This window comes from Platalea leucorodia (assembly GCF_965183815.1).
Source record: "Platalea leucorodia genome assembly, chromosome: 1".
Classification (NCBI taxonomy): domain Eukaryota; kingdom Metazoa; phylum Chordata; class Aves; order Pelecaniformes; family Threskiornithidae; genus Platalea; species Platalea leucorodia.
The window spans coordinates 151,704,599-151,725,189 of record NC_138823.1 but is presented as its reverse complement, the minus strand read 5'-3'; the positions used below and the strand labels follow the sequence as shown (position 1 = coordinate 151,725,189).

Here is a 20,591-nt window from a genome sequence, read left to right as displayed (position 1 = left end):
CTCCTCAGGAAAGACAGGGAAGGAAGAAGGGAAGACTGGGGGGGGGGCTACTTACATGAAGGAGCAACTTGAACATTTGTGATGGATGGCAGTAAGAGTGACAAGCAGATGGCAGTGTAGTACAGACCAGTCCATCAGGGTGATGAAGACAGTCAAACACCGCAACAGTTGTCCGGAGAGGTTGTGCACTCTCCATCCTTGGAGATTTTCAAGGCCTGACTAGATAAAGCCCTGAGGAACCTGGTCTAATCCCACAGCTGATTTGGTGACTGTGTCTTAGCCACGAGCAGCACACACAGATGCTCACCCAGCAGCTAACTGTAGACCAAGGCTGCAGATTCCCAGGAAGCTATGGAGGAATGATGGAGCAGTGGCAGTTGTAGCAGAACCCATTCCTGCAGCTGTTGTGAGCATTAAACATTTAGGGAAAAAAAAAAAAAATCCCTGGCAACATATGTTAACTTGAAGTTAATGTCCCAAAGAGCATTTTCTCGGGGCAAGGAACTTTTAAATGTTTTCAGTTTCCCTAACCAGTTAAGAGCCAGGGAATGTGAGACTGCACTAAAAAGTATTCCCAGCGAGGGGAAGGGGCAGAGGGGCAAAAATGTGTTTAATGCACCAATGTTCCTTACATGTGGCCTCCCCAACCGTCCTACCTCACAATATAGCATATCAGTGCCAAGTTTGGGAAATAACTAAAATTTACTGCCTCGCTCTCGCCGAGACATTGTTTACATGTTTTTGGACCATATGAACAAGCTCTCAAATCCAGACTGTCACCATAGTCCTTTCTTGACAAATATCCAACCCTTGTTTTCACTGACAGAACCATATTGATTGTTTCTAACCATCCTCAATGTGATAAGGCTGCTGCCCTCAGGAAATTATCATCACACCATTTCTCTTGATTTGCTAAATACACTCCCTCAACTCTTGGTCCTCCTCTTCTCTGCCTCTTCTCTTCCCACAGGTGGCTTCAGTCCCACCAGCGTCACACAGCTGACACAGCTCAGGCTCTAGGGAAGCTTACGGCCGGTTCTCCACCCCCAGCTAGCAGCCTCCTCTAAGCAAGCTGCCAGTCAGGCTTATTTATATCACCAATGATAGCTGCTCCTTGAAGTCTCTAGGCTTTGCTCAGCAGCTGGCCTCCAGCTCCCTGGACTTACAGACATCTGAAATAATCACCTGTGCACTTCCATTGCTACAACACCGCTTTTGGCTTCTTTCTTTTCTTTTCAGAAATTGGCCTGCAGCCATGACAAGGGTTCAGAACTATTCCCAAAAGGGACAAGCAGTCTAAACAGAAAAGTGATGCTGAAAGGCGCTGCGTGTACAGTAACCATGTTCTGCCCTGCCTTTTAAGGAATACTAAGCAGCTTGAACGCCTATACACATTTACTTCATGTACACACATGCTTCAGCGTGGCTCAACTGTATAACCAAATTACAAAGTTTATTGGTATTTGACTACACGCGTCCTCTGTCTATGTGTCAAAATTCTTATAAAATCTTTCCTATGTATGTCAGAGTGAATCACTGTGAATGTAACGCAAGCAGGTATATACTGCCACAGTTCCGCTGCGCACATCTGTCCCTGATAAGCCATTTTCTTATTATTGCACTGCAGTATTACCCATTTTGTTTAGCTGGAAAAAAAACCAACCTCGCAAGTACTCGAGTACCGCCCTAATCTTCAAAAAGTTTCAAAAAGCTTCAAAAAGCTTCAAAGTCTATTGCTGGGGAAACAGCAGAAAATGTACCTCTAGGTTTTGTGAAGATTAAGTTCACACACTAGCACCGGGATTTAGGTAGAAAACAAAGTCTGGAATTCAAGGCTCAATCTTGAAGAAGTTAATATGAGAATTAATTCCTGTGACCAAGATAATGACTATGGGTCATTATTTGAGAAAACATTGATGAATCAGGAATGGACATGTATGAATATTATTTTAAACTCCAAATAAACTAACATGGAATCAATCTGTAAGAGGGTCTTCCTGCCACTCACGGTCTAACCCTTTAGTCTGCCAACTGCTGGAAAGTGCTTTTCCTTGCTCAGTTTTTACAAGTACTTTGGAAGTATGCATTACTGCCCACAGTATTTCCAACAAATACCTCAGAGAAAAGAGAAAACACACTTTTTAACTGTTCAGGCTACACCATTAGAAAGAAAGTCTACACAAAGTCATATACCACTGCAACATTAAAGATTCTAAAAATACTGAAAATGAAACAGTAATCATAAACATCAATGTTGCATCTGTATGATAATCTCCGAGTTACAGTAATTTCTTGTACAGAATTTCTGTTAAGAATAAAGACAACAGTCTGTAGACCTGTTATCACTGTTGCCATTTAGTTTTAATGCATGAGTGGCTCTCCAATTACAGGTAGAACACTCAAAAATGCACCTGGAAAATCTGACATTTGCCTGCCCTCCATTTCCCTTTTTGACTGCCTTCCTTCCCTCCCCTCTCCCCCGTCCTCTGAAAACCCTCTCTTTTGTGGCAGATGGAGAGAACTCCATGCTTCAAGTCAATGAGAAGCATAGACTCTCGCTGGCCCAACTGATCTAGAAGGGGGACAGTGACCCTTCTGCTGAATATCTGAAAAACAAGGCAAGACTGGGAACAGGACTCCAGCATGATGAGTCTATGGATCTCTGCAAGGGACAGATCCTTCTGCAAAGGATAGTGAGAGGAAGGTTTTGGTGTCGTCTAGTGGGCAGCAACTTTGAGGAGAGTGAGGAGGCAAGAAGGGCATGCAAAAGCCCTTGCCTGAACCTGAAATACAGGTTTAAAGTGAAGTTGAAGGCAAAATGAGAAACATGAGTGTATATACAAGTATGTGTGGCAACCAGTCCGATGGGTACAGAAAATAAAAGACAGTTGACTGAAGAAATTTGAGATCAGGTGGTAAACACAAGAGCAAAACCACTTTTCCAACACAAAACAGTTGCACTAGCCTTGGAGGGCAATGCTTTATGAAACTGCAAACCCTACTATCTAATTCCATTCTCTTTATTTTGTCTTGGCACTATCTACATGAATGGAAAACAATTGCAAAAATAGATACATGCACTTTGGTTTTACTGGCTTCCAGAACATGACTGGAATGGAAGCAATGGTTCTAATGTTCATCTTCTTTTAAACTGTGGTTTCACTGAAAGGTGGTTGTTTCTTGAGCTTTTACTTAGCCTATCATTTGCATGTTAGTCAAAAGAATTCCCAAAGGCTTCTTCCCATGCTGCTCCTGTCAGTCTTTTTCTTTTTTTTTAAGAGTGCCCAACTGAAGGATGCTTCCAAAATGTATCTGTAAAACTTGCATTTGAATGCTCTTCATTCATAAAACAGATGGAAAAGTGAAGAGTAAGGGGGAGAAAAATGTACTGAAAGAAAACAGACCTGTACAAAAAGCATCACAATGGAAAACAGAGGTCATTTGACTCTCCATTTCACCATACTAGAAATATTAAAAGTAATGTTCTTCGGACTGTGTGTCACATTCAATTCCTAAAACAGAATATCAGCTACCGTGTTCCTGTGCTGAAAGTCACTTTCCCACTGCTTTTTGTAGACTGTTTGCATTATTTAACTTTAAAGAGTCCAAGAGGCTTCTAATTGTTTCACTTCCCATTCCTTTCATCCTATTCTTCATCTTGCTGGAATTACTTTTTCCAAATGGTATCAGTAGGGCTGCCAGTCCCCAAGGCTCTTTATTGATCATTCGCTGAGTTTTATCTTCCTTCTGTAAAATCCAGGCACTTTCTCTGGACATAGCTACAAATTTCTCCAGCTGTGGCTGATTAACATTCTTGCTGATATTAAGGTCTTGTTCAAAGGGATTCCAGATATAAAGAGGAGACGACTCAGGTTTATTTACTTCCTTTCCCTGCAGACAGTGTAAAGAAAAAGCCAAAGTTGCATATAATGTATTATAGGCTAGGCAAGTAACAAATCACTTGAGTTATTACATTAGCATTGAAAGTATTTTGACCTAGTAGAGAACTTTTTGGGAAAAAAAAAAAAAAAAAAAAGTCGTCATTATTAATCAAGTTAATTTTCCTGTCAACCTGACTGTATGACTCCTGTTCTCTAAATCCTCTTAGTGGTGTTTTTTCTTGCCACATTCAGCTTAGATTTCCTTCACGGCAAAGAATACACAACTGCAGCTTAGCCTGTCTTTTTGGCCACTCTCCCATTTGCTTTTCCACAAACCTCAGACCTCACTCATTGCAACCTCCTACTCCTATCTCCATTTGTGTACGGGCAGCATGAGTGTGTCATATTAACCTGCATAGCCCAGTTTGATAAACTACTACAAGCACTTAAACTGTTCAAACCATTCCTCTCACAGTGCTCATTAAGAGCTAGTATAACAAAACAAGATTACTGCCTTGGCTGAAATTCCTCCCAGTTCAGTCTGTCTTTTAAGTACAGAACTATTCAGGTCATGGTCCACTTTTGGGCACTTGGTAGAGTACAATGCAAGCGGTTGACAACTATGTAGTTTGCTATTTAAATGCACTTCCATCTCAGTGCTTATCAGTGCTCCTTAGCTGACCTGCTCTGCATTACAGAACCTCTGCAAGCCTTCCACTGCAAGCTCTGGCAGAAGCCTACCAGCTAATGCTAGTCCAGGAAGCGTCCCCGTACGTGCTACATACTCTTGCCCCAGGGCCCAAAGGACTGACTAGTTAAACAGAAAAACATTAGCAGCGCAGACATTTCCCCTGACCAGCTCAGCCTCCAACCTGTGTACAGTTTTGCTTGCCTTTTTTAAGGCTTAATGGCAAACAAAGGTTCTCCAGCTTAATGAATTCTTTTCTAGGATCAACCTGCAGTGGCAAAAAGAGCTTTTATGCCAGTAATCCACAGTGCCCAAGTAGGAAGCAGAACACAAGCAAGAGTGTCCACACAGCAACATGGCACTGAAAGCCCCATCCTGTAAGCAGCCCAGCAAGAACAGGTGTGAGTTAACACAGTTACATTTATATATATTTCTATTATACTTGTGTGCACACACACATGTATCAATAAATAGCGTGACTTAAACATATAAAGTAAACCGAAGTGATAGTGCACAGAATGATGATGTTATGGGTCATGCTTACTGTGTTGTAAGTATGCTTACTGTAGGCTGATACAAACTGCAGTAGGCAACTCAAGTGCCAAAAGCGAGTTTCAGAACTCAGTTGTTAAGTTTTAATGCAGACGCTGTTTGGGTCTGTACTCCCAATTTTAAATGCAAAGCCTGTTGGCGTACAGGGTTTGTCATAGACTTTTTCTATGACATACATCACAACATTTTAAAAGTTTTCCTCTCACAGCAGCAAAATAGCTTCTACTTTTTAAACTGCAACTTTTATTACAGGGTTTTCAACAAAAATCATACAGGCTTTGCATCAGAGTTTGTGCTTGCCAAGATCTCCAAGTAATGACACTGTAAATGTTCTTAATGTTGCTGCAAGTGATTAGGCTCCGAGAGAAAAACTCTCTTCATTCACAGAAAGGACTTGGTTTCTGGATACAACCAATTTAAATGTATTTTGTATATACAATTACAAATGACAGAAATTGTTGCTTAGCATATGTAGTTTGACAAAAGGCAGACAGAGAAATTCAACTGGTAATGATGAAAGATTAAAATGCATTTACCTTTCGAAGATTTATGGAATTCTTTCTGAAATCAAAATTTCCAAAATATTCAAAAAAGTCAGCCAACAGTACATCTAAGGGAAAGAAAAACAATAGCCACCAGTAACATTAAGGAAAAGTTTATTTTCAATATGCTTACAAAAATTAAAAACAAAACAAAACAGTTGATGAAGATTTACCTACCAAGTGTTTCTGTATTTTTTGTAGGTTTAATCTTGCTTAAATCACTAACAAATGAGCAATCGTATCCTCCAATTATGTGCTTGTCTTTTGCTTCTGAAACAAAAATCGTGGGCATATTTTGAAGTGATAAACAATAAAATGCCATTGTATTTAATAAAATTGGATGAATGCTATCATATTAAGTAAATCAAATTACAAGTTCACAAGTGAACTTTCACGTTAAGATTCAATCTAAGTGGTTAAAGATTTAAAAGGAAAACATCTATGGACAGGCAAAGGAAAAGAAGTATGAGTAAATGGCATGTTTTCAAAAGCCTACAGGAATAAGGTATATGACATATTTGTATCTCTGAAGTTACTTCTTTTAAGTAACAAAGCTAAGATCTCTGCATACAGAGCTCTAATATACACTAAGCAGCACAAATCTCTGAGGTTAATACCTACATGAGGATTTCAAAAAAAATCAGACCCAAAATGTCCACCGTCTTTTTCTGAAAAACTTAAGAGAATTAGGAATATTCTTGCAAAATTTCAGGATAGGTGTTTTGTTTTACGTATAAAAATTCTATAGAATTCTGATGGAAATGTTTAACCTGATTTTAAAGCAACTGAACACAGACCTTTTTCTCCACTCAAAGCTTCCAAGGAAGCAGAAGGCATGAGTGAGGAATCAGGAACCTGGGGTGTCATTCTCTATGCTTTCATTAGATTTACTGAAGATAATACACCCTGAAAGCTATGTATGAAACAGCCAGAACAGCTTGTTTGCGAAGATATAAGAATTATTTGCAGATGGCCTGAACATTCTCAAGGATATTACAAATTGTGAGGAAAAAATATAGCCTTTCTTCTAAACATTTGGTATCTATAAAACAATACACATTATATCAACCTGCACAAAATCCTTAAAAATTGCAGAGACATTTGAGACCCTACAAGTCTTCTAAAAAACAAAATACAAAATAAACAAAAAACAGCCAGCATGGGAGCACTGAGCAAATAAATTACTTTTAATTATCTGAGGCACAGAACAAGCCTAAGCCCTCGAAATAGAATTTAGTATTATATTGAAAATTGATTTATTTTGCCTTTAAAAATGCATTATTTTCACAAAAAAAACACAAGTAAAATTTGTATATTCCCTCAAACTTAAGGCACACATAATATGCATTAGTATTTGAGAGCATGAAGAAATTGCTTGGGTTTATTCATCACTTTAGAGAAAACAAATGTGAAAGTCACGTCAATAAACACATAAACAGCTGTCCTTACCTGCCAGTTCTTTAAGTTGGTCTAGTGTTGGAATGATAGGTGGTGATCTCTTTTGCAGAAAAAACATGATCATCATGGTTAGAGAGAAGTTTGTAATCCAGGCACCAGGAACACTATTTGTAAGTCCATGAACACGGGCCCAACATCGTACACTGAACACTAGTGCTCTTACACGGGAATCGAGACAGCCATAGATATACAAGAGTTCTGAACTTCTTACAGCAATGCTGAAGAAGAAATGAAAAGTAAGAGACATGTAAATACTGAGAGAATTGTGAAGTACCAGATGAAGTGTTTTTTGTTCAGCCCTAAAGCATCAGTTATAAGGGAAGAGAGTATCCATTAAAAAAACAAACAAACAAACAAACAAAACACCAACCAACCACAAACAGAAAACACAAACTTTTATGCATCTAAAAAAATAGAATAGAACGCCTGAAATTATCCAGGATTAAATACCTGGTAGTTTTCCATAATAAGAAGGATACAGCTATGGGTAAATAATAATAGTGCATACTGCATTTGCACTGCTTCCTGTTTCTTTGTTCCACATCACAGTGGGAGAAGGAAAAAAAAAAAAAAAACACAAACAAACAAACCCCACCATTCAAGTACTCAGGAGTGAAACTATGCAGAATCAAGGCAAAAACCATAATTTAGCCACAATTGCCTTTGAGGTACGTTATCTATCTATCCTAATATATAATAAAATACAACTAGAATTTCTTTTACAACTTTAATCTAAAAAGTAATAAAATAATGCACTGAAAAATACATGAAATGCAGAAACACAATGAAATCTGCAAAATAAGTCAATCTGGTAGTTTTCAAATGACTAGTGTTTGGTCCTGCTGAAAAAACAACTAATCTGGAAGGATAAAGGTTTTCATATGGATCAGTTTTTGACCTGCTTCAGCATATGGTCATACAAACATTCATATAGTATAAAAATGGGAGGGCAAGAAAAAGCACAAGAAAAATGGAAGCATGATGCAAGAGCAAAACTTACTTTGGGATCAGTTTAAGTCTAAAGTGCTTGTTGAACTACAGTTGCAGGAGTTTTTACTCCTAATCTGGCACTGAATTCTTCTAAAAAATCCACCATGGCATTTTGGGGAAGTTTACCATGTCAAAGTTTTTTTAACACCTAGACTTCTAAAATTTCAGCTGTGAAGTGCTTCCTTGTGCCCACAGAGGTTTGTTATTACTCCAAATGATAACAAGACAACACACACAGTCCCAACCAGCCAAACCATCAGCAGAGAATTACAAGGAAGTTTGCACAGAACTGCATGCTGACTTTCACTGTGGCTGCATATATTAAAGTAATTTTATTGTAAGACATTTGCTCAGTACTGCCTTAACAACTCCTGCATATTCTGAAACAGAACTTTGGGTAATTCAGAAAATTCATTCTAGGGTCTGATTGTATCTGATGTAGACAAATCACAAAATCTGCACTAAAAGTAATATCAAAAGTATTCTGAAAGATAATCACTCATATTTTACTATTCCCTAACAACAATGAAAAGGGTTAGTAACTGATTTTTGATTACATACCCTTATGCCAGGGCTATGGATGTATACTGGATTAAGGTGGGGATTTCTTAATAAAATAAGTGACAGCAAAACAAATTATATGCTTTACTATCAACCAAATGAGAGCAAGCTGGAAGAGGAAAAATAGATGCAAAGAGAGGCATTTCTAAGAAGCCTGCTCCCTCTATTGGGCACTGCTGTGAAAGGTCCTAAATGACAGTAACACTTCAGACTGTTTTCTGATGCAGCGAGTTAATTTAGCATTCAAGATACCTTGCCAGCAAACAGGTATATGCAGGCCCTTAAGAAGGAAAAAAGGACACCAAAAGAAGTCCAATGACTGAAAATTAACACAATGGAGCCGCTTAATCCAAAAAGCAATCAAAAGGAGGCTGTGCATATACCCATATACATCAAGGGAAGTAATGACTAACGAACACTGCCTGCTTTCAATTCCTTGTAAGCCAACATTATTGTATAGACTGGTTTTCAAGCCTTCAGTTTCAGCTAGCAAGTATTTCCTATGCTGGAGAAAGACATCTTAAGCACATTAAAACGTAAGTTCTAGAAGTCGAAAATACCCTTTTTATTCAAAGCCAACATTTACATTTGTTAAGAACACAGAAAGGAGCAGACTAAACAGTTTTCATTACAGGTTTTCAGAACGTAAGTACATTCTTCCTAAACTTTTTTAAACCAGGTCTCACCTGTTGCTCACTGACAGATCACACTGGAATCCCGTCGGCTGATGGGAAAATTTCACCAGTGGGCAGCGAGCATTGAGTATCTTCTGTATACTCACACATCCAGGACCAAAATTATCAAGGCAATCACCAATCACGGAAAGAATTTTCTGAGTTGCTAATCTTTCAGATGGTAATCTTTTCATCTGATACTCCATTTCAAAGGGACCTTTTTTCTAACACAGAATTTTAAAAGTAAACTGTTAGCTCTGGAATGAAAGAAACATTTAAGAATACTTCTGAAAGACTAGAACAATTTACAAAGGAGTTTGTACAATTAGAGACTGAAAGACAAGAATTATTCAAAGCAGCCCGCAGAACTTAAAAAAGGTAAAAACACATTACTTTCTCTTCTATATTCTTTTTCAGTGATTAAATTTTTCCAGGTTAATAGTGATCAACTTACTGTAAAGTTACTTGTTCAGATGAGGGTATAATACTACCACATCTCACTATTGCCTAAAACACGTAATTCTGGAATTTCCAAGAGAGCATATATGCTCTGATTGAAAAGAGGAGCATACAATTAAATTAAAGAGGGACAAAGCACAACGAAACCACCGTTAATTTCAAACCACCAGTAATTCCATTTCAAATCCTCAAAGAACAGTGCATTATTAGTGAAACAAGTAGCAATGTAAAGGAAAAAGTCTTTTTAATTTAAAAAAATTTTAAAAATTTAGCATGCAAATTACGTAATCCTTCAAAATGAAGGTAAGCTTCTATAAGACTTGAAATCATCGCTTCACATCAGATACAGTTTTTCTGACAAATAAAAAACCCCATGAAGATGTATTCTGACAACACGAGACATGAATTTTCCTGTAGGTCTTTGTATTTTGAATTGTCATCTTTGTAGTTTATACCTCAATAAAATAAATTCATACTTATGAAATCTCTGCTCTCTTTATAGTCTCTCTCTGTTTTTAAGCCTCAGCTAATTTTGCTTGCTAATCCAGTACATGACACTGACTTACCCTCCCCTGTGGAACACGTCATGGGTGAATGCATACTACACAAGCAGCATTACACAGTGACCTAACTAGTCCTCTGAGACACAAACAGAGGAGGTTACTTTCATTGTCACCAGGTTAGTGCAAAGAAAACATGCGCTCACAGACAGGTGAAACAATTCAGAAGTTACGGACCTTGCAACCTTTCCCACAAACTCACTTCAGGTGCTGAATTTCTCAGTCGCACTGGCAATCGCTGAGGTGACTGTTCTGCTCTCCTCTTGCCAACAGTCCTCCAGCCACTGCGTGTGTTTGAACATACCAGGACAGAGGTCCCCAATCCTACTTGGCTGTGTAGCTGCATGCTACAACAGGGCTGGCTCAAAGTGAAAGGAGCCTGTAACTATCAACACTGAGGCAGGTAACAGGCAAGTAAAAGACGGGGACACAGCCAACACGTAGGTTGGCTGGTGTTCGCACCTTTGTTTGTGACAAAAATCACTATGTGCCTTCCCAGACAGCAGCTCAATATCTCTCAGAAGCTGGATGAAGACTTTTTTTGTAATGATAAGACTCCTAATAATTGACAGGACCTTCATAGATAGCTTTGGTGCCAGCTGGGGGGATGAAGTACTGATACACTTGCCCCAACCCTGTGCTTCTCCCCCTATTCTTGCCGTCTTGCTCAAAACAGCAAATGTAGATAAAGTAAACTACTACTTTGGGGTAAATTGATATAGTACCCTCAGCAAGAAGCATAACTTTTACCGCAATACCTGTTACTCTAAAAATATCACAGAACTCTGTTTTAAGTCATTCACTAATCTCCCAAACTGCCTGCATGTTAAAAACACTGTATCTGTGGTCAAACACTGTATTGATAATCCACTCTCGGTAAAGGATGTTCCCACTTTTGCTGCTTTTTTAATTCACTATCAGTAATCAGTTTGCCATAAGACTCAAAGAATGTTATTTAATGTAAATAGGTGCTGAAATGCCTGGTCCTCCTCCATTGCTGGTACCTCCTGAAAGGCTGCAATAGTCCAGAAATCAGAAGATACCCTTTCCACTGCTGCTACATAACCTTATAACTAAAGGTACCTCACCTTGCCTTCACTTATTCTAAGACCGTCAACTTACACATACTAGTAACACAGTTTGCCTGGGACAATATCATTATCCTTAAAAATCTATGAGATATATCTATAAAATACATCTATATCTAAATCTATATCCTTATATATCTATATGCCAACTGTATGAGATTTTTGCCTTCCTCTGAAGTACTGCGTGTTGCCTGTTACAGGAGATATACCCAACATCTTATTTTCCTACTGTACTGGGTTTATGTGGCAAGGTTTTGGTAGTGGGGGGGCTGCAGGGGTAGCTTCTGTGAGAAGACACCAGAAGCCGCTCCTCACGTCAGACAGAGCCAGTTCCAGCCGGCTCCAAGACCGACCTGCGGCTGGCCAAAGCTGAGCCCATCAGCGATGCCGGTGGCACCTCTGTGATAACATATTTAAGAACGGGTAAAAAATGCTGCGCAGCAGCTGGGAGAGAGGAGTAAGAAAAATGTGAGAGAAAGAAACCTGCAAGATAGCAAGGTCAGTGAAGGTCTGCTCCGGACACTGGAGCAGAGATTCCCTAGAACACCATGGTGATGCAGGTTGTCCTCCTGCAGCCCTTGGAGGTCCATGGTGGAGCAGATATCCACCTGCAGCCCGTGGAGGACCCCACGCCAGAGCAGGTACGTATGCCCTGAAGGAAGCTGCAGCCTATGGAGAGCCCATGGTGGGGCAGGTTCCTGGCAGGAGCTGCAGGCCATGGAGAGGAGCCCATGCCGGAGCAGGTTTTCTGGCAGGACCTGTGACCCCGCAGGGAACCCACACTGGAGCAGTCTGTTCCTGAAGGATTGTACCCCATGGGAAGGACTCATGCTGGAGCAGTTCTTGAAGAGCTGCAGCGCATGGGAGGGACCCCACGCTGGAGCAGGGGAACAGCATGAGGAGGAAGGAGCAGAAGAGACAAAGCACTATGAATTGACTACAGCCCCCATTCCCTGTCCCCCTGCGCCACTTGTGGGGAGGAGGCAGAAGTGTTGGGAGTGAAGTTGAACCTGAGAAGAAGCGGGGGTGGTGGGAAGGTGTTTTTAACTTTGTTTTTTTTATTTCACACTATCCTACTCTTATTAACTGGCAATAAATTGAGTCTGGTTTGCCCGTGATGGCAATTGATTAAGTAATCTCCTTGTCCTTATCTCGACCCACGAGCTTTTTCATCTTGTTTTCTCCCCCCATCCTGCTGAGGAGCGGGGAGCGAGAGAGCAACCAGGTGGGCAGCTGGAGGCCAACCAAGGTTAACCCACCGCACCTACCAAGTACAAAGCTTTCTAGGTGCTGGCACCTTAGTCTCCCATTTTGGCTATGCTTAAATCAAGACACAAGAGTCGCACTAATGATTTTTACACTCCTTTACAGGACAATGCTCTGATGTACCTTATTTTTGTACATAGTTTCACATTGATGCAGCATATATGCCCGCATTTTAGTGCTCCAAAATTTCAACAAAACCAACAAGATCATCATCTTTAATGCACAAAGACTGTGCTTGCACACAAGACAAAAGCCTCACTGCACCACACAGAGTATAAGTGACAGTGGTGTCCCTCAGGGGTCCGTATTGGGACGAGTACTGTTGATTATCTTCATCAATGACATAGACAGTGGGATCGAGCGTACCCTTAGCAAGCATGCAGATGACACCAAGCTGAGTGGTGCGGCTGACAGACCTGAGGGACAGGATGCCATCCAGATGGATCTGGACAAGCTCAAGAAGTGGGCCCATGTGAACCTCATAAGGTTCAACAAGGCCAAGTGCAAGGTCCTGTGCATGGGTTGGGGCAATCCCCAGTATCAGTACAGGCTAGGGAATGAACGGAGCAGCCCTGCAGAGCAGGACTTGGGGCTACTGATAGACAAAAAGCTGGACATGAACAGGCAATGTGTGCTCACAGACCAGAAAGCCAACCATATCCTGGGCTGCATCAAAAGCAGCGTGGCCAGCAGGGCGAGGGAGGGGATTCTGCCCCTCTACTCTGCTCTGGTGAGACCCCACCTGCAGTACTGCATCCAGCTCTGGGGTCCTCAGCACAGGAAGGACATGGACCTGTGGGAGCAGGTCCAGAGGAGGGCCACAAAAATGGTCAGAGGGATGGAACACCTCTCCTGTGAGGAAAGGCTGAGAGAGTTGGGGTTGTTCCGGCTGGAGAAGAGAAGGCTCTGGGGAACCTTATTGCAGCCTTTCCGTACTTAAAGGGGGCTTATGAGAAAGATGGGGACAGACTTTTTAACAGGGCCTGCTGCGATAGGACAAGGGGAAATGGTTTTAAACTAAAAGAGGGAACATTTAGACTAGATAGAAGGAAAAAACATTTTACGATGAGGTTGGTGAAATACTGGAACAGGTTTCCCAGAGAGGTGGTAGATGCCCCATCCCTGGAAACATTCAAGGTCAGGTTGGACGGGGCTCTGAGCAACCTGGTCTAGTTGAAGATGTCCCTGCTCATTGCAGGAGGGTTGGACTAGGATGGCCTTTAAAGGTCCCTTCCAACCCAAACTATTCTATGATTCTATAAGTGTGCCACGCAGCCGATTAACCTGTCATGTAACTTAAAGACATATGCTCAGATAGTATGCCTGTTGGCTTTTGCTGCAGCATCCCCATAGTAATGTCTGTCAACTGTCCACAAGTAATCACAACTGCTAGTAACCCCATCCACCATCGAATAACTCTGAAGTTCACAATAGAACTTCTATTTCTACAGAGAATGAATACTAAAGACAACAGCTAGTTACAAAACATGCTTTGAAAATAGACATTTTATACTTGAAAGATACTTCCCTCAAAATTTAAGAGGCAACTTTACTGTTTAAATGTAAACGGTTCCTAGATTTTAACACTTCCCACACACACACGATGATCCTACTTTTCAGATGACGTATTTGCTTTCATTGTGTTTCATCACTGCAATAATAGTAAAATATACATACATTTGAAGGGATATTTCTTTAAAAATAAAGTATGTGGCAATATACAAATTGTACAGAAAAGCTAAGTGAATTTTCAGTCTTCAAAAGCTTAAATCCATTGCCAATTTTTTTTTTTTTTAAGGAAAACAAAACTAGTTTTCCCCAAACTATCTGTCACCATACAAATAAAGAAAAGTTTTTAGAACGCCAGAATCACTTACTTAATTACCCATTCAGAATCCATGAAGAATCCCAACTTCGCCACAGGGCATTTCTGATCCAACTTTCCCTTCTTCCTACACTGAGTCTCATCTCTCTCTTTTATATTTCGTTCTCCAATCCGAAAGGACATTTACACAGTCCGCAATCAAAAAACAGCAGCAAGAGGTAAGAGCCTTCCAAAAATGCCTTATCTAGTCCTGTCCCATTCTTTATGCCTACACACACACAGACTGAGGTGCAACCTACTCTAAATAACCATTATGATTTGAAGCTGCCCAAATCCCAACACTAAACATGTCAACTTGGTTACATAGCACAGATTTCCAAATCGTAGTATGGGTTAAGACATGATTAAGATGAAGTTGAATGTGTGCATTGAAAAAGGCAATACTGTTGACTGAATATTGCTTACTGAAGTCTTGTAACCCTCCAGCTTCTTGAGGCATTGATGCAAATTCTGCACTTTGGTCAGCAAGTTCAAATGAGTGTATTCAATTTCATGCCTCTACACTTGCTTAGTAATTATCACTTGTCATGGTGCTAACTGCTGTATTATCGATGAGGCACCCAAATGATTATGAAGTATCTTATAGAAAGTCTGACAACTGAAATATCTGCATTATTGATCTGGCTCTGTTCCTGTTTTGCTCCTGGGTCCTGGTTCCCAAAATATCTACAGTTCACATGTACCAGCTTATCCTCAGGTTCCTTTCAGGAGTAAGCCAACTAATTCCCTTCACAATGAAAATCAAGTGCGGGTAACATGGTAATTTTCTCTGGACAGACATCACAAACATGAACATGTGTGCCACCTGCAACTATTCACCAATACTATCCCAGGAAGTCTTAAACTTTCACACCTCCACACACTCTTATGTGTGTATATATATATGCAACCCAGTACATAATTCAGTAACTTTTCTGTAGCATGAAATCAATTCTTTAAACTAAGGAAAAGAACCTGACAACCCTCCGAAAACGCACATGTACACATACACACAAAATTCCACTTCAGAACATGGGGGACCCTAAAAATCAAAGACAAGCTTTAAAAAAGCATGAAGCCCAGCAGCTCCAGAGAAGAAAACCCAACAGTAGGATGGGAAGGTCTAACATTGCCAAATCAATTTCAGAGGATGAGGGGTTTTTTTCCACAGTGAAATTCACCTTGACAGTACCAAGTCTATGCAAACACCACATCATTTTCTTCCTATTGCAAGGAAGATCTCTTTCATGTCACATCCAGCTTCTGAAAGTCTTCAAGTCTAAACATTCAAATAAACTTGTTCACAGTCTACAGCATGAACTCATGTAAAACCTAAGTATAAATAAACTGATTCCTGTGTGTGAAACAGCAAATGAGCTGCTCTGTTGAAGAAATCCAACAGACTGAAGATGCACAGCATAAACTTACCATTTTTGTGGCATGCTTTTGTATATCATGGAAGTCCAGAAACATATCCACATCACAGCCCAATTTGCCAAAGGTGTTGACTGAAGAGCCAAATGGCTTTACCGTGCTGTCTGGAAAATATGCACGTGCGAAATCCCGAACCAGAGAACAGGCCAGAAATCGCAGCTTGATATTTTCTTCTGTAAGCTGATACTCATTCAGTAGAATGTACATCTGACTGCTTATCTAGTTAAGAAAATAAACATTGTAAAAATACAATGACCCATCTTCTATCTATTAACATATATTTTCATCTACTTAATATCATTGCAGTTAAAAGATTGGTTTTTTTAATCTCAAACAGGTTTATTTCATACAGAAGAAATTACTTTGACAATTAAAATGACGGATTTCATCTATTTGTTTCATTGTAAGAGAACCATTCACACAAAACTAACAGAGGTTACTTTTTTATTTCAGTAGACATAAATTGCTTTATAAGTTGCACATGACCACTTGCAAATCTGAGATAGACATGGTTCATTTTTAACTGAGAGAGATCTAGAAACCTATACTTACATCGTCTGCATTACAAAGCTTTTGAATAAGCTCTTTCACTGGAATGTGAGACTGAGGAGAGAGGTGAACTGGTGTCTCTTCAGTAGCTTGATTCACTGGGTTTTTCAGCGTGAAAGTAAAAAGTCTAGATTTAAATGGGACAACGTGATGCTCTGCAGCATTTGGGATTCCAATAGCATCCTGCAATGAGGCTATACTTTCTTTTTCAGAAAATTCTATTAAAGCATGGACACCCTAAAACATTAAGAATGGAAACAGACAGGGTTAGATGAATGCATACAAGCCCTGAACTGATTCTACTGGTATTATTCAGATGTTCCTGGGAGTACTGAGACACTTTAATACAACAGTCCTGATGCTGAATGCTAGGTTCGGTACTTCAACTCTTATTAGACACTTTTTCACAAGAGGTCAAAAATATTTAAGATATGCTATTCTTGGCAGCAAGCACTAAACATAAAAGTTCTAAAATCTGTTTACCTTCACAACTGTAATGCTCAAGAAGCACATTAAAAAGTTAGCTCTATTGTTAGAACAATGAACAGTGCTATGTAAAAGTTTCAAAGATTTAGTGCAAAACAGGTTGCTACCTGTCCCTTAGAGGCGGTGTTGCTTAGCTGACTTATGAATAAAAATCTGCTGCTCAGCAACTTGCAAACATTAACAAAGACAAAAACTAATTTAATATATCAATTGTATATAATTTGCTTAACTTATATGTACGAGGCCTTGACCAAACGCTATTATTTCTTTTTGTCTAAGTCCAGATTTTAGTTTACTTTGTTAATTACTTACACGATTTTCAAAAAAGAAGTGACTGTTAATGTTTCCATGACTGGATAAATACTGCAATAATTTTTTTTCATTAAGTTTTGGTGGGCACTTAATTAAAACAGTCCGTTCTGCTTGCTCCAATCGTTCTGTTTGAACCTCAGTGAATGTCTTCTTTCTGATATTGACTTCGGCATCTGTGAGAAGAAACAAGCATCAACATTTTTCTATATAAAGAAAAAGGTTTAAAACTTATTTTAATACACTTAATCTCCTCCTCTGACATTGAACAACTGAACAAAGGTTTGCCCTGGCTCTCTAAAAGGGTCACAGCAAAACAGAAAACAAACAAGAATGAATGAAAGACACAAACATAAGTGTATTTCTCTCACAAATGCATACATTTTAAGAACAAGGAATAGGAAATGTAGGAAGAAAACAATACTAACTTCCCTTGATGCCACAGGAAGCTTGATGATACAAGGAATCTTAGCTCTTCTTTGATTTGCTGTTCAGCATCAAAAAACTCATCACACACAGTCGGACTCTACATACAAGTCTCGAAACACCAGCTAGGGCATGAGGCAGAGCTAGATCTTTGGCAAGCTGCACAGAAAAGATAATCTCTCTCAGCTACCACAAAACCAGCACTTTCACCTTCGGAACAATTCAACACTTGCTTATTTTTACAACCCATCACCTTCTTTTACAGTAAACGCCTACTCAAAATCTTCATTTAATACCATACTTTTATCTACTCTACTACAATAAACCCACAGATCAGTCATATCTCGCCACACTACTGGCAATCTATATTGTTGCTGACTGCCTACAGAATCAACACGGAAATGAGACATGCTGGAACATCCAGACACACAGAAACTTTTTTCTTGATTGTATACAGGCAAAGGGGCCACGTCTCTAATTTGAAATCATAATCACTTCCCTGTATAACTCTCAAACTAATCCACTGACCACATCACATTACCAGAACCTGTGAAGCGGCTACCTGATGAATTATGCCATTCATAATTCAGACTGGGAAGCTCGGGAACATGCAGTTATTTCCCTGCAGCTACTATCTGCTACAGAAAGATCGAACAGAGAGCTTTTTATTCTAGGTTTTTGATTTTGAGGAACCCACGGGATATTGTGGCCTCAAGAAAATCTTAAGTATCATCTAATGACAGTTGTTAGTATTTACTGTTATTTTTAAAAAATCTTTTATTTTGCAATTTTATTGCGGTCTCACACAGGCTTGTAAATAATAAATATGCAAAACAGTTGTTTCAATAGCTTAGTTTTATACAGCATTTTTCATCAGATGAAGCGACTGAGATGCAGAAAGGACAAGTCCCATGGATGAGTGACACAATCAGGAGATGAACCCAGATCTTCTCACTCCCACAGCTCTGCATTAGGCCAGAGTGGCTACGTGATTCTTGCCTGACCTACTACCTGTACATGCTTCGTTACTACAGAAGATGCACTCTGACATCTCTTCCTGGCTCTTCTGTCATTTGCACACTCTGAGCACAGCCCAGACACAGACGATCACATCCAAATGGTGGTTGTAAGCATTTTAAATGCACAAGAGGCAGTCCATTTTGCTTGCTTCCCCTGTTCCACACAACATTTCCAGGTAGTGCCAGAGTTTCGCAATCATTTTAAACAGGTATACACCAGCACTGCTGCTGGAAGAAACAGCCCCATCCTCCACATGGTGCTTGCACATATGCTAATGCTGCCCTCCGCACGCCGATGCTAATGCAAGCATTCACGTAGTCACGCAGCACACCAGATGAGAGCAATGATCAAATTTATACGCCAAAACAAGAATGATTAACTAAAATCTGGAACTGTTTCTTAATCCAATTTGCTGCATATTTTTTAGTACAAGGACATGAAGAGCAAAAGACTGTTATTTTTGTGAAACTGTGATAATACAGCCTGATCTTCTCTCTTTAAAAAAAAGGTTGCTACCTAAAGCTTTTCGAGCTCTAAAACATGAACGTAAGTAGAAGTACAAGCCTCAGGCTCACAAAGGCATAACTGTAAGTTACGCGGTACGCCCAAGCTACAGCCCATCAACAGTGGCCAGTCCTCACTAGTTCTTGGCTTGTACTAAAGACACAGCATCAACCAAACGTTCCCCACACCTTTTTAAGGGGGTCTCTCAGGAAAACCACTATCACTTCATCTACCTCTAACTGATATCTACATTTAATAAACCAAGTCCCGGACCGTGATAGCGGATTCTGGTGCCCAGGAGCCTCCCCCGGAGCCGAACCGCCTGCCGCACACACGACAGGCGGCCATCCCACTGCCCTCGCCCATCCTCATCGCCCCCCGGGAGAAACAGCCGTGCCGCGCCGTGCCGAGCCGCGCCGCGCCGGCCCGCTCCCACACGGCAGCAGGCCCTGAGGGGAACGCGGCGCGGCCCGGTGACCCCTACCTTCACCCGCCTCCTCGCCGCCGGCGGCCTGCGGCGCCCTCTGCACCGCGGCGCCGGAGGAGCCGAGGCGGGCCTGCCCGAGGCGGGCCTGCCCGCGGCCCGCGCAGCCACCGCCGGCCGCCGCCGCCGGGCCGGGGAGGCGCAGGCGGCCCCGCAGCAGGGAGAGCGCCCGCCCGCCCGCGCGGTGCGCCATTGCCGGGCAGGGCCGCGCCGGCAGCAGCCTCTGCGCAGGCGCCCTCCGCCGCCTTCGACGGCGGCCGGCGAGGCTCAGCCTTCCTCCGTCTGGCGCGGAGCGGCCCGCGGTGCGCCGGGCTTACGGGCACGACGTTCCCCCAGCCGGGAAGGGCTGTTGGTGCCGCCGAGGCGTGCGGGAGCAGGCAGCTGGCGTGAGGGAGCAAACCTGACCCGCCAGCCCCGGGCGTGTGGGTGCAGGCAGCTGCCTGCTCCGGCCGGAGGGAGCAAACCCAGCCGCCCAGGCCAGGCCCAGGAGATGGGGGCGCGGGCAGCGGCCTGTAGCAGGCAGAGGGAACAAGGGGAGCTGCCCTGGCCGGGCCGGGGGCCTGCGCGTCCCGGCAGCGGCCTGCCCGGGGCCAGGAAGCAGACAGCGGCCTGGGCCTCTTGCGTGCCAGGTGCTGGGCCTGTCCCTCGCAGGAGCCCCGCCAGGCCAGGGCAGGGGGGTAAAGGTGGGCGCGGAGGGGAAACGCAACGTTTGTCTGTCCCATGCCAGGGGCGCAAAAGCGGGGTAGCTGTAGCGACGGCAGTGCTCCCGTTCTGCGGGACCAGAAGGGCAGTGGCT

At 41.7% G+C, this 20,591-nt stretch overlaps 1 protein-coding gene across 1 annotated transcript; it reads right to left on the bottom strand.

Moving 5' to 3' along the window:
• Window positions 1-1,492: 1,492 nt before the first annotated feature.
• On the bottom strand, window positions 1,493-19,988 carry MTPAP (mitochondrial poly(A) polymerase; the record flags this gene model as incomplete). Its single annotated transcript, XM_082325260.1, has 9 exons — window positions 1,493-3,891; window positions 5,658-5,731; window positions 5,841-5,933; window positions 7,113-7,339; window positions 9,359-9,570; window positions 16,012-16,236; window positions 16,570-16,803; window positions 17,365-17,537; window positions 19,796-19,988. 9 exons carry the CDS (start codon window positions 19,986-19,988, stop codon window positions 3,553-3,555), a joined length of 1,770 nt encoding a protein of 589 aa, XP_082181386.1. The 3' UTR covers window positions 1,493-3,552.
• Between the last annotated feature and the right edge of the window lie 603 nt (window positions 19,989-20,591).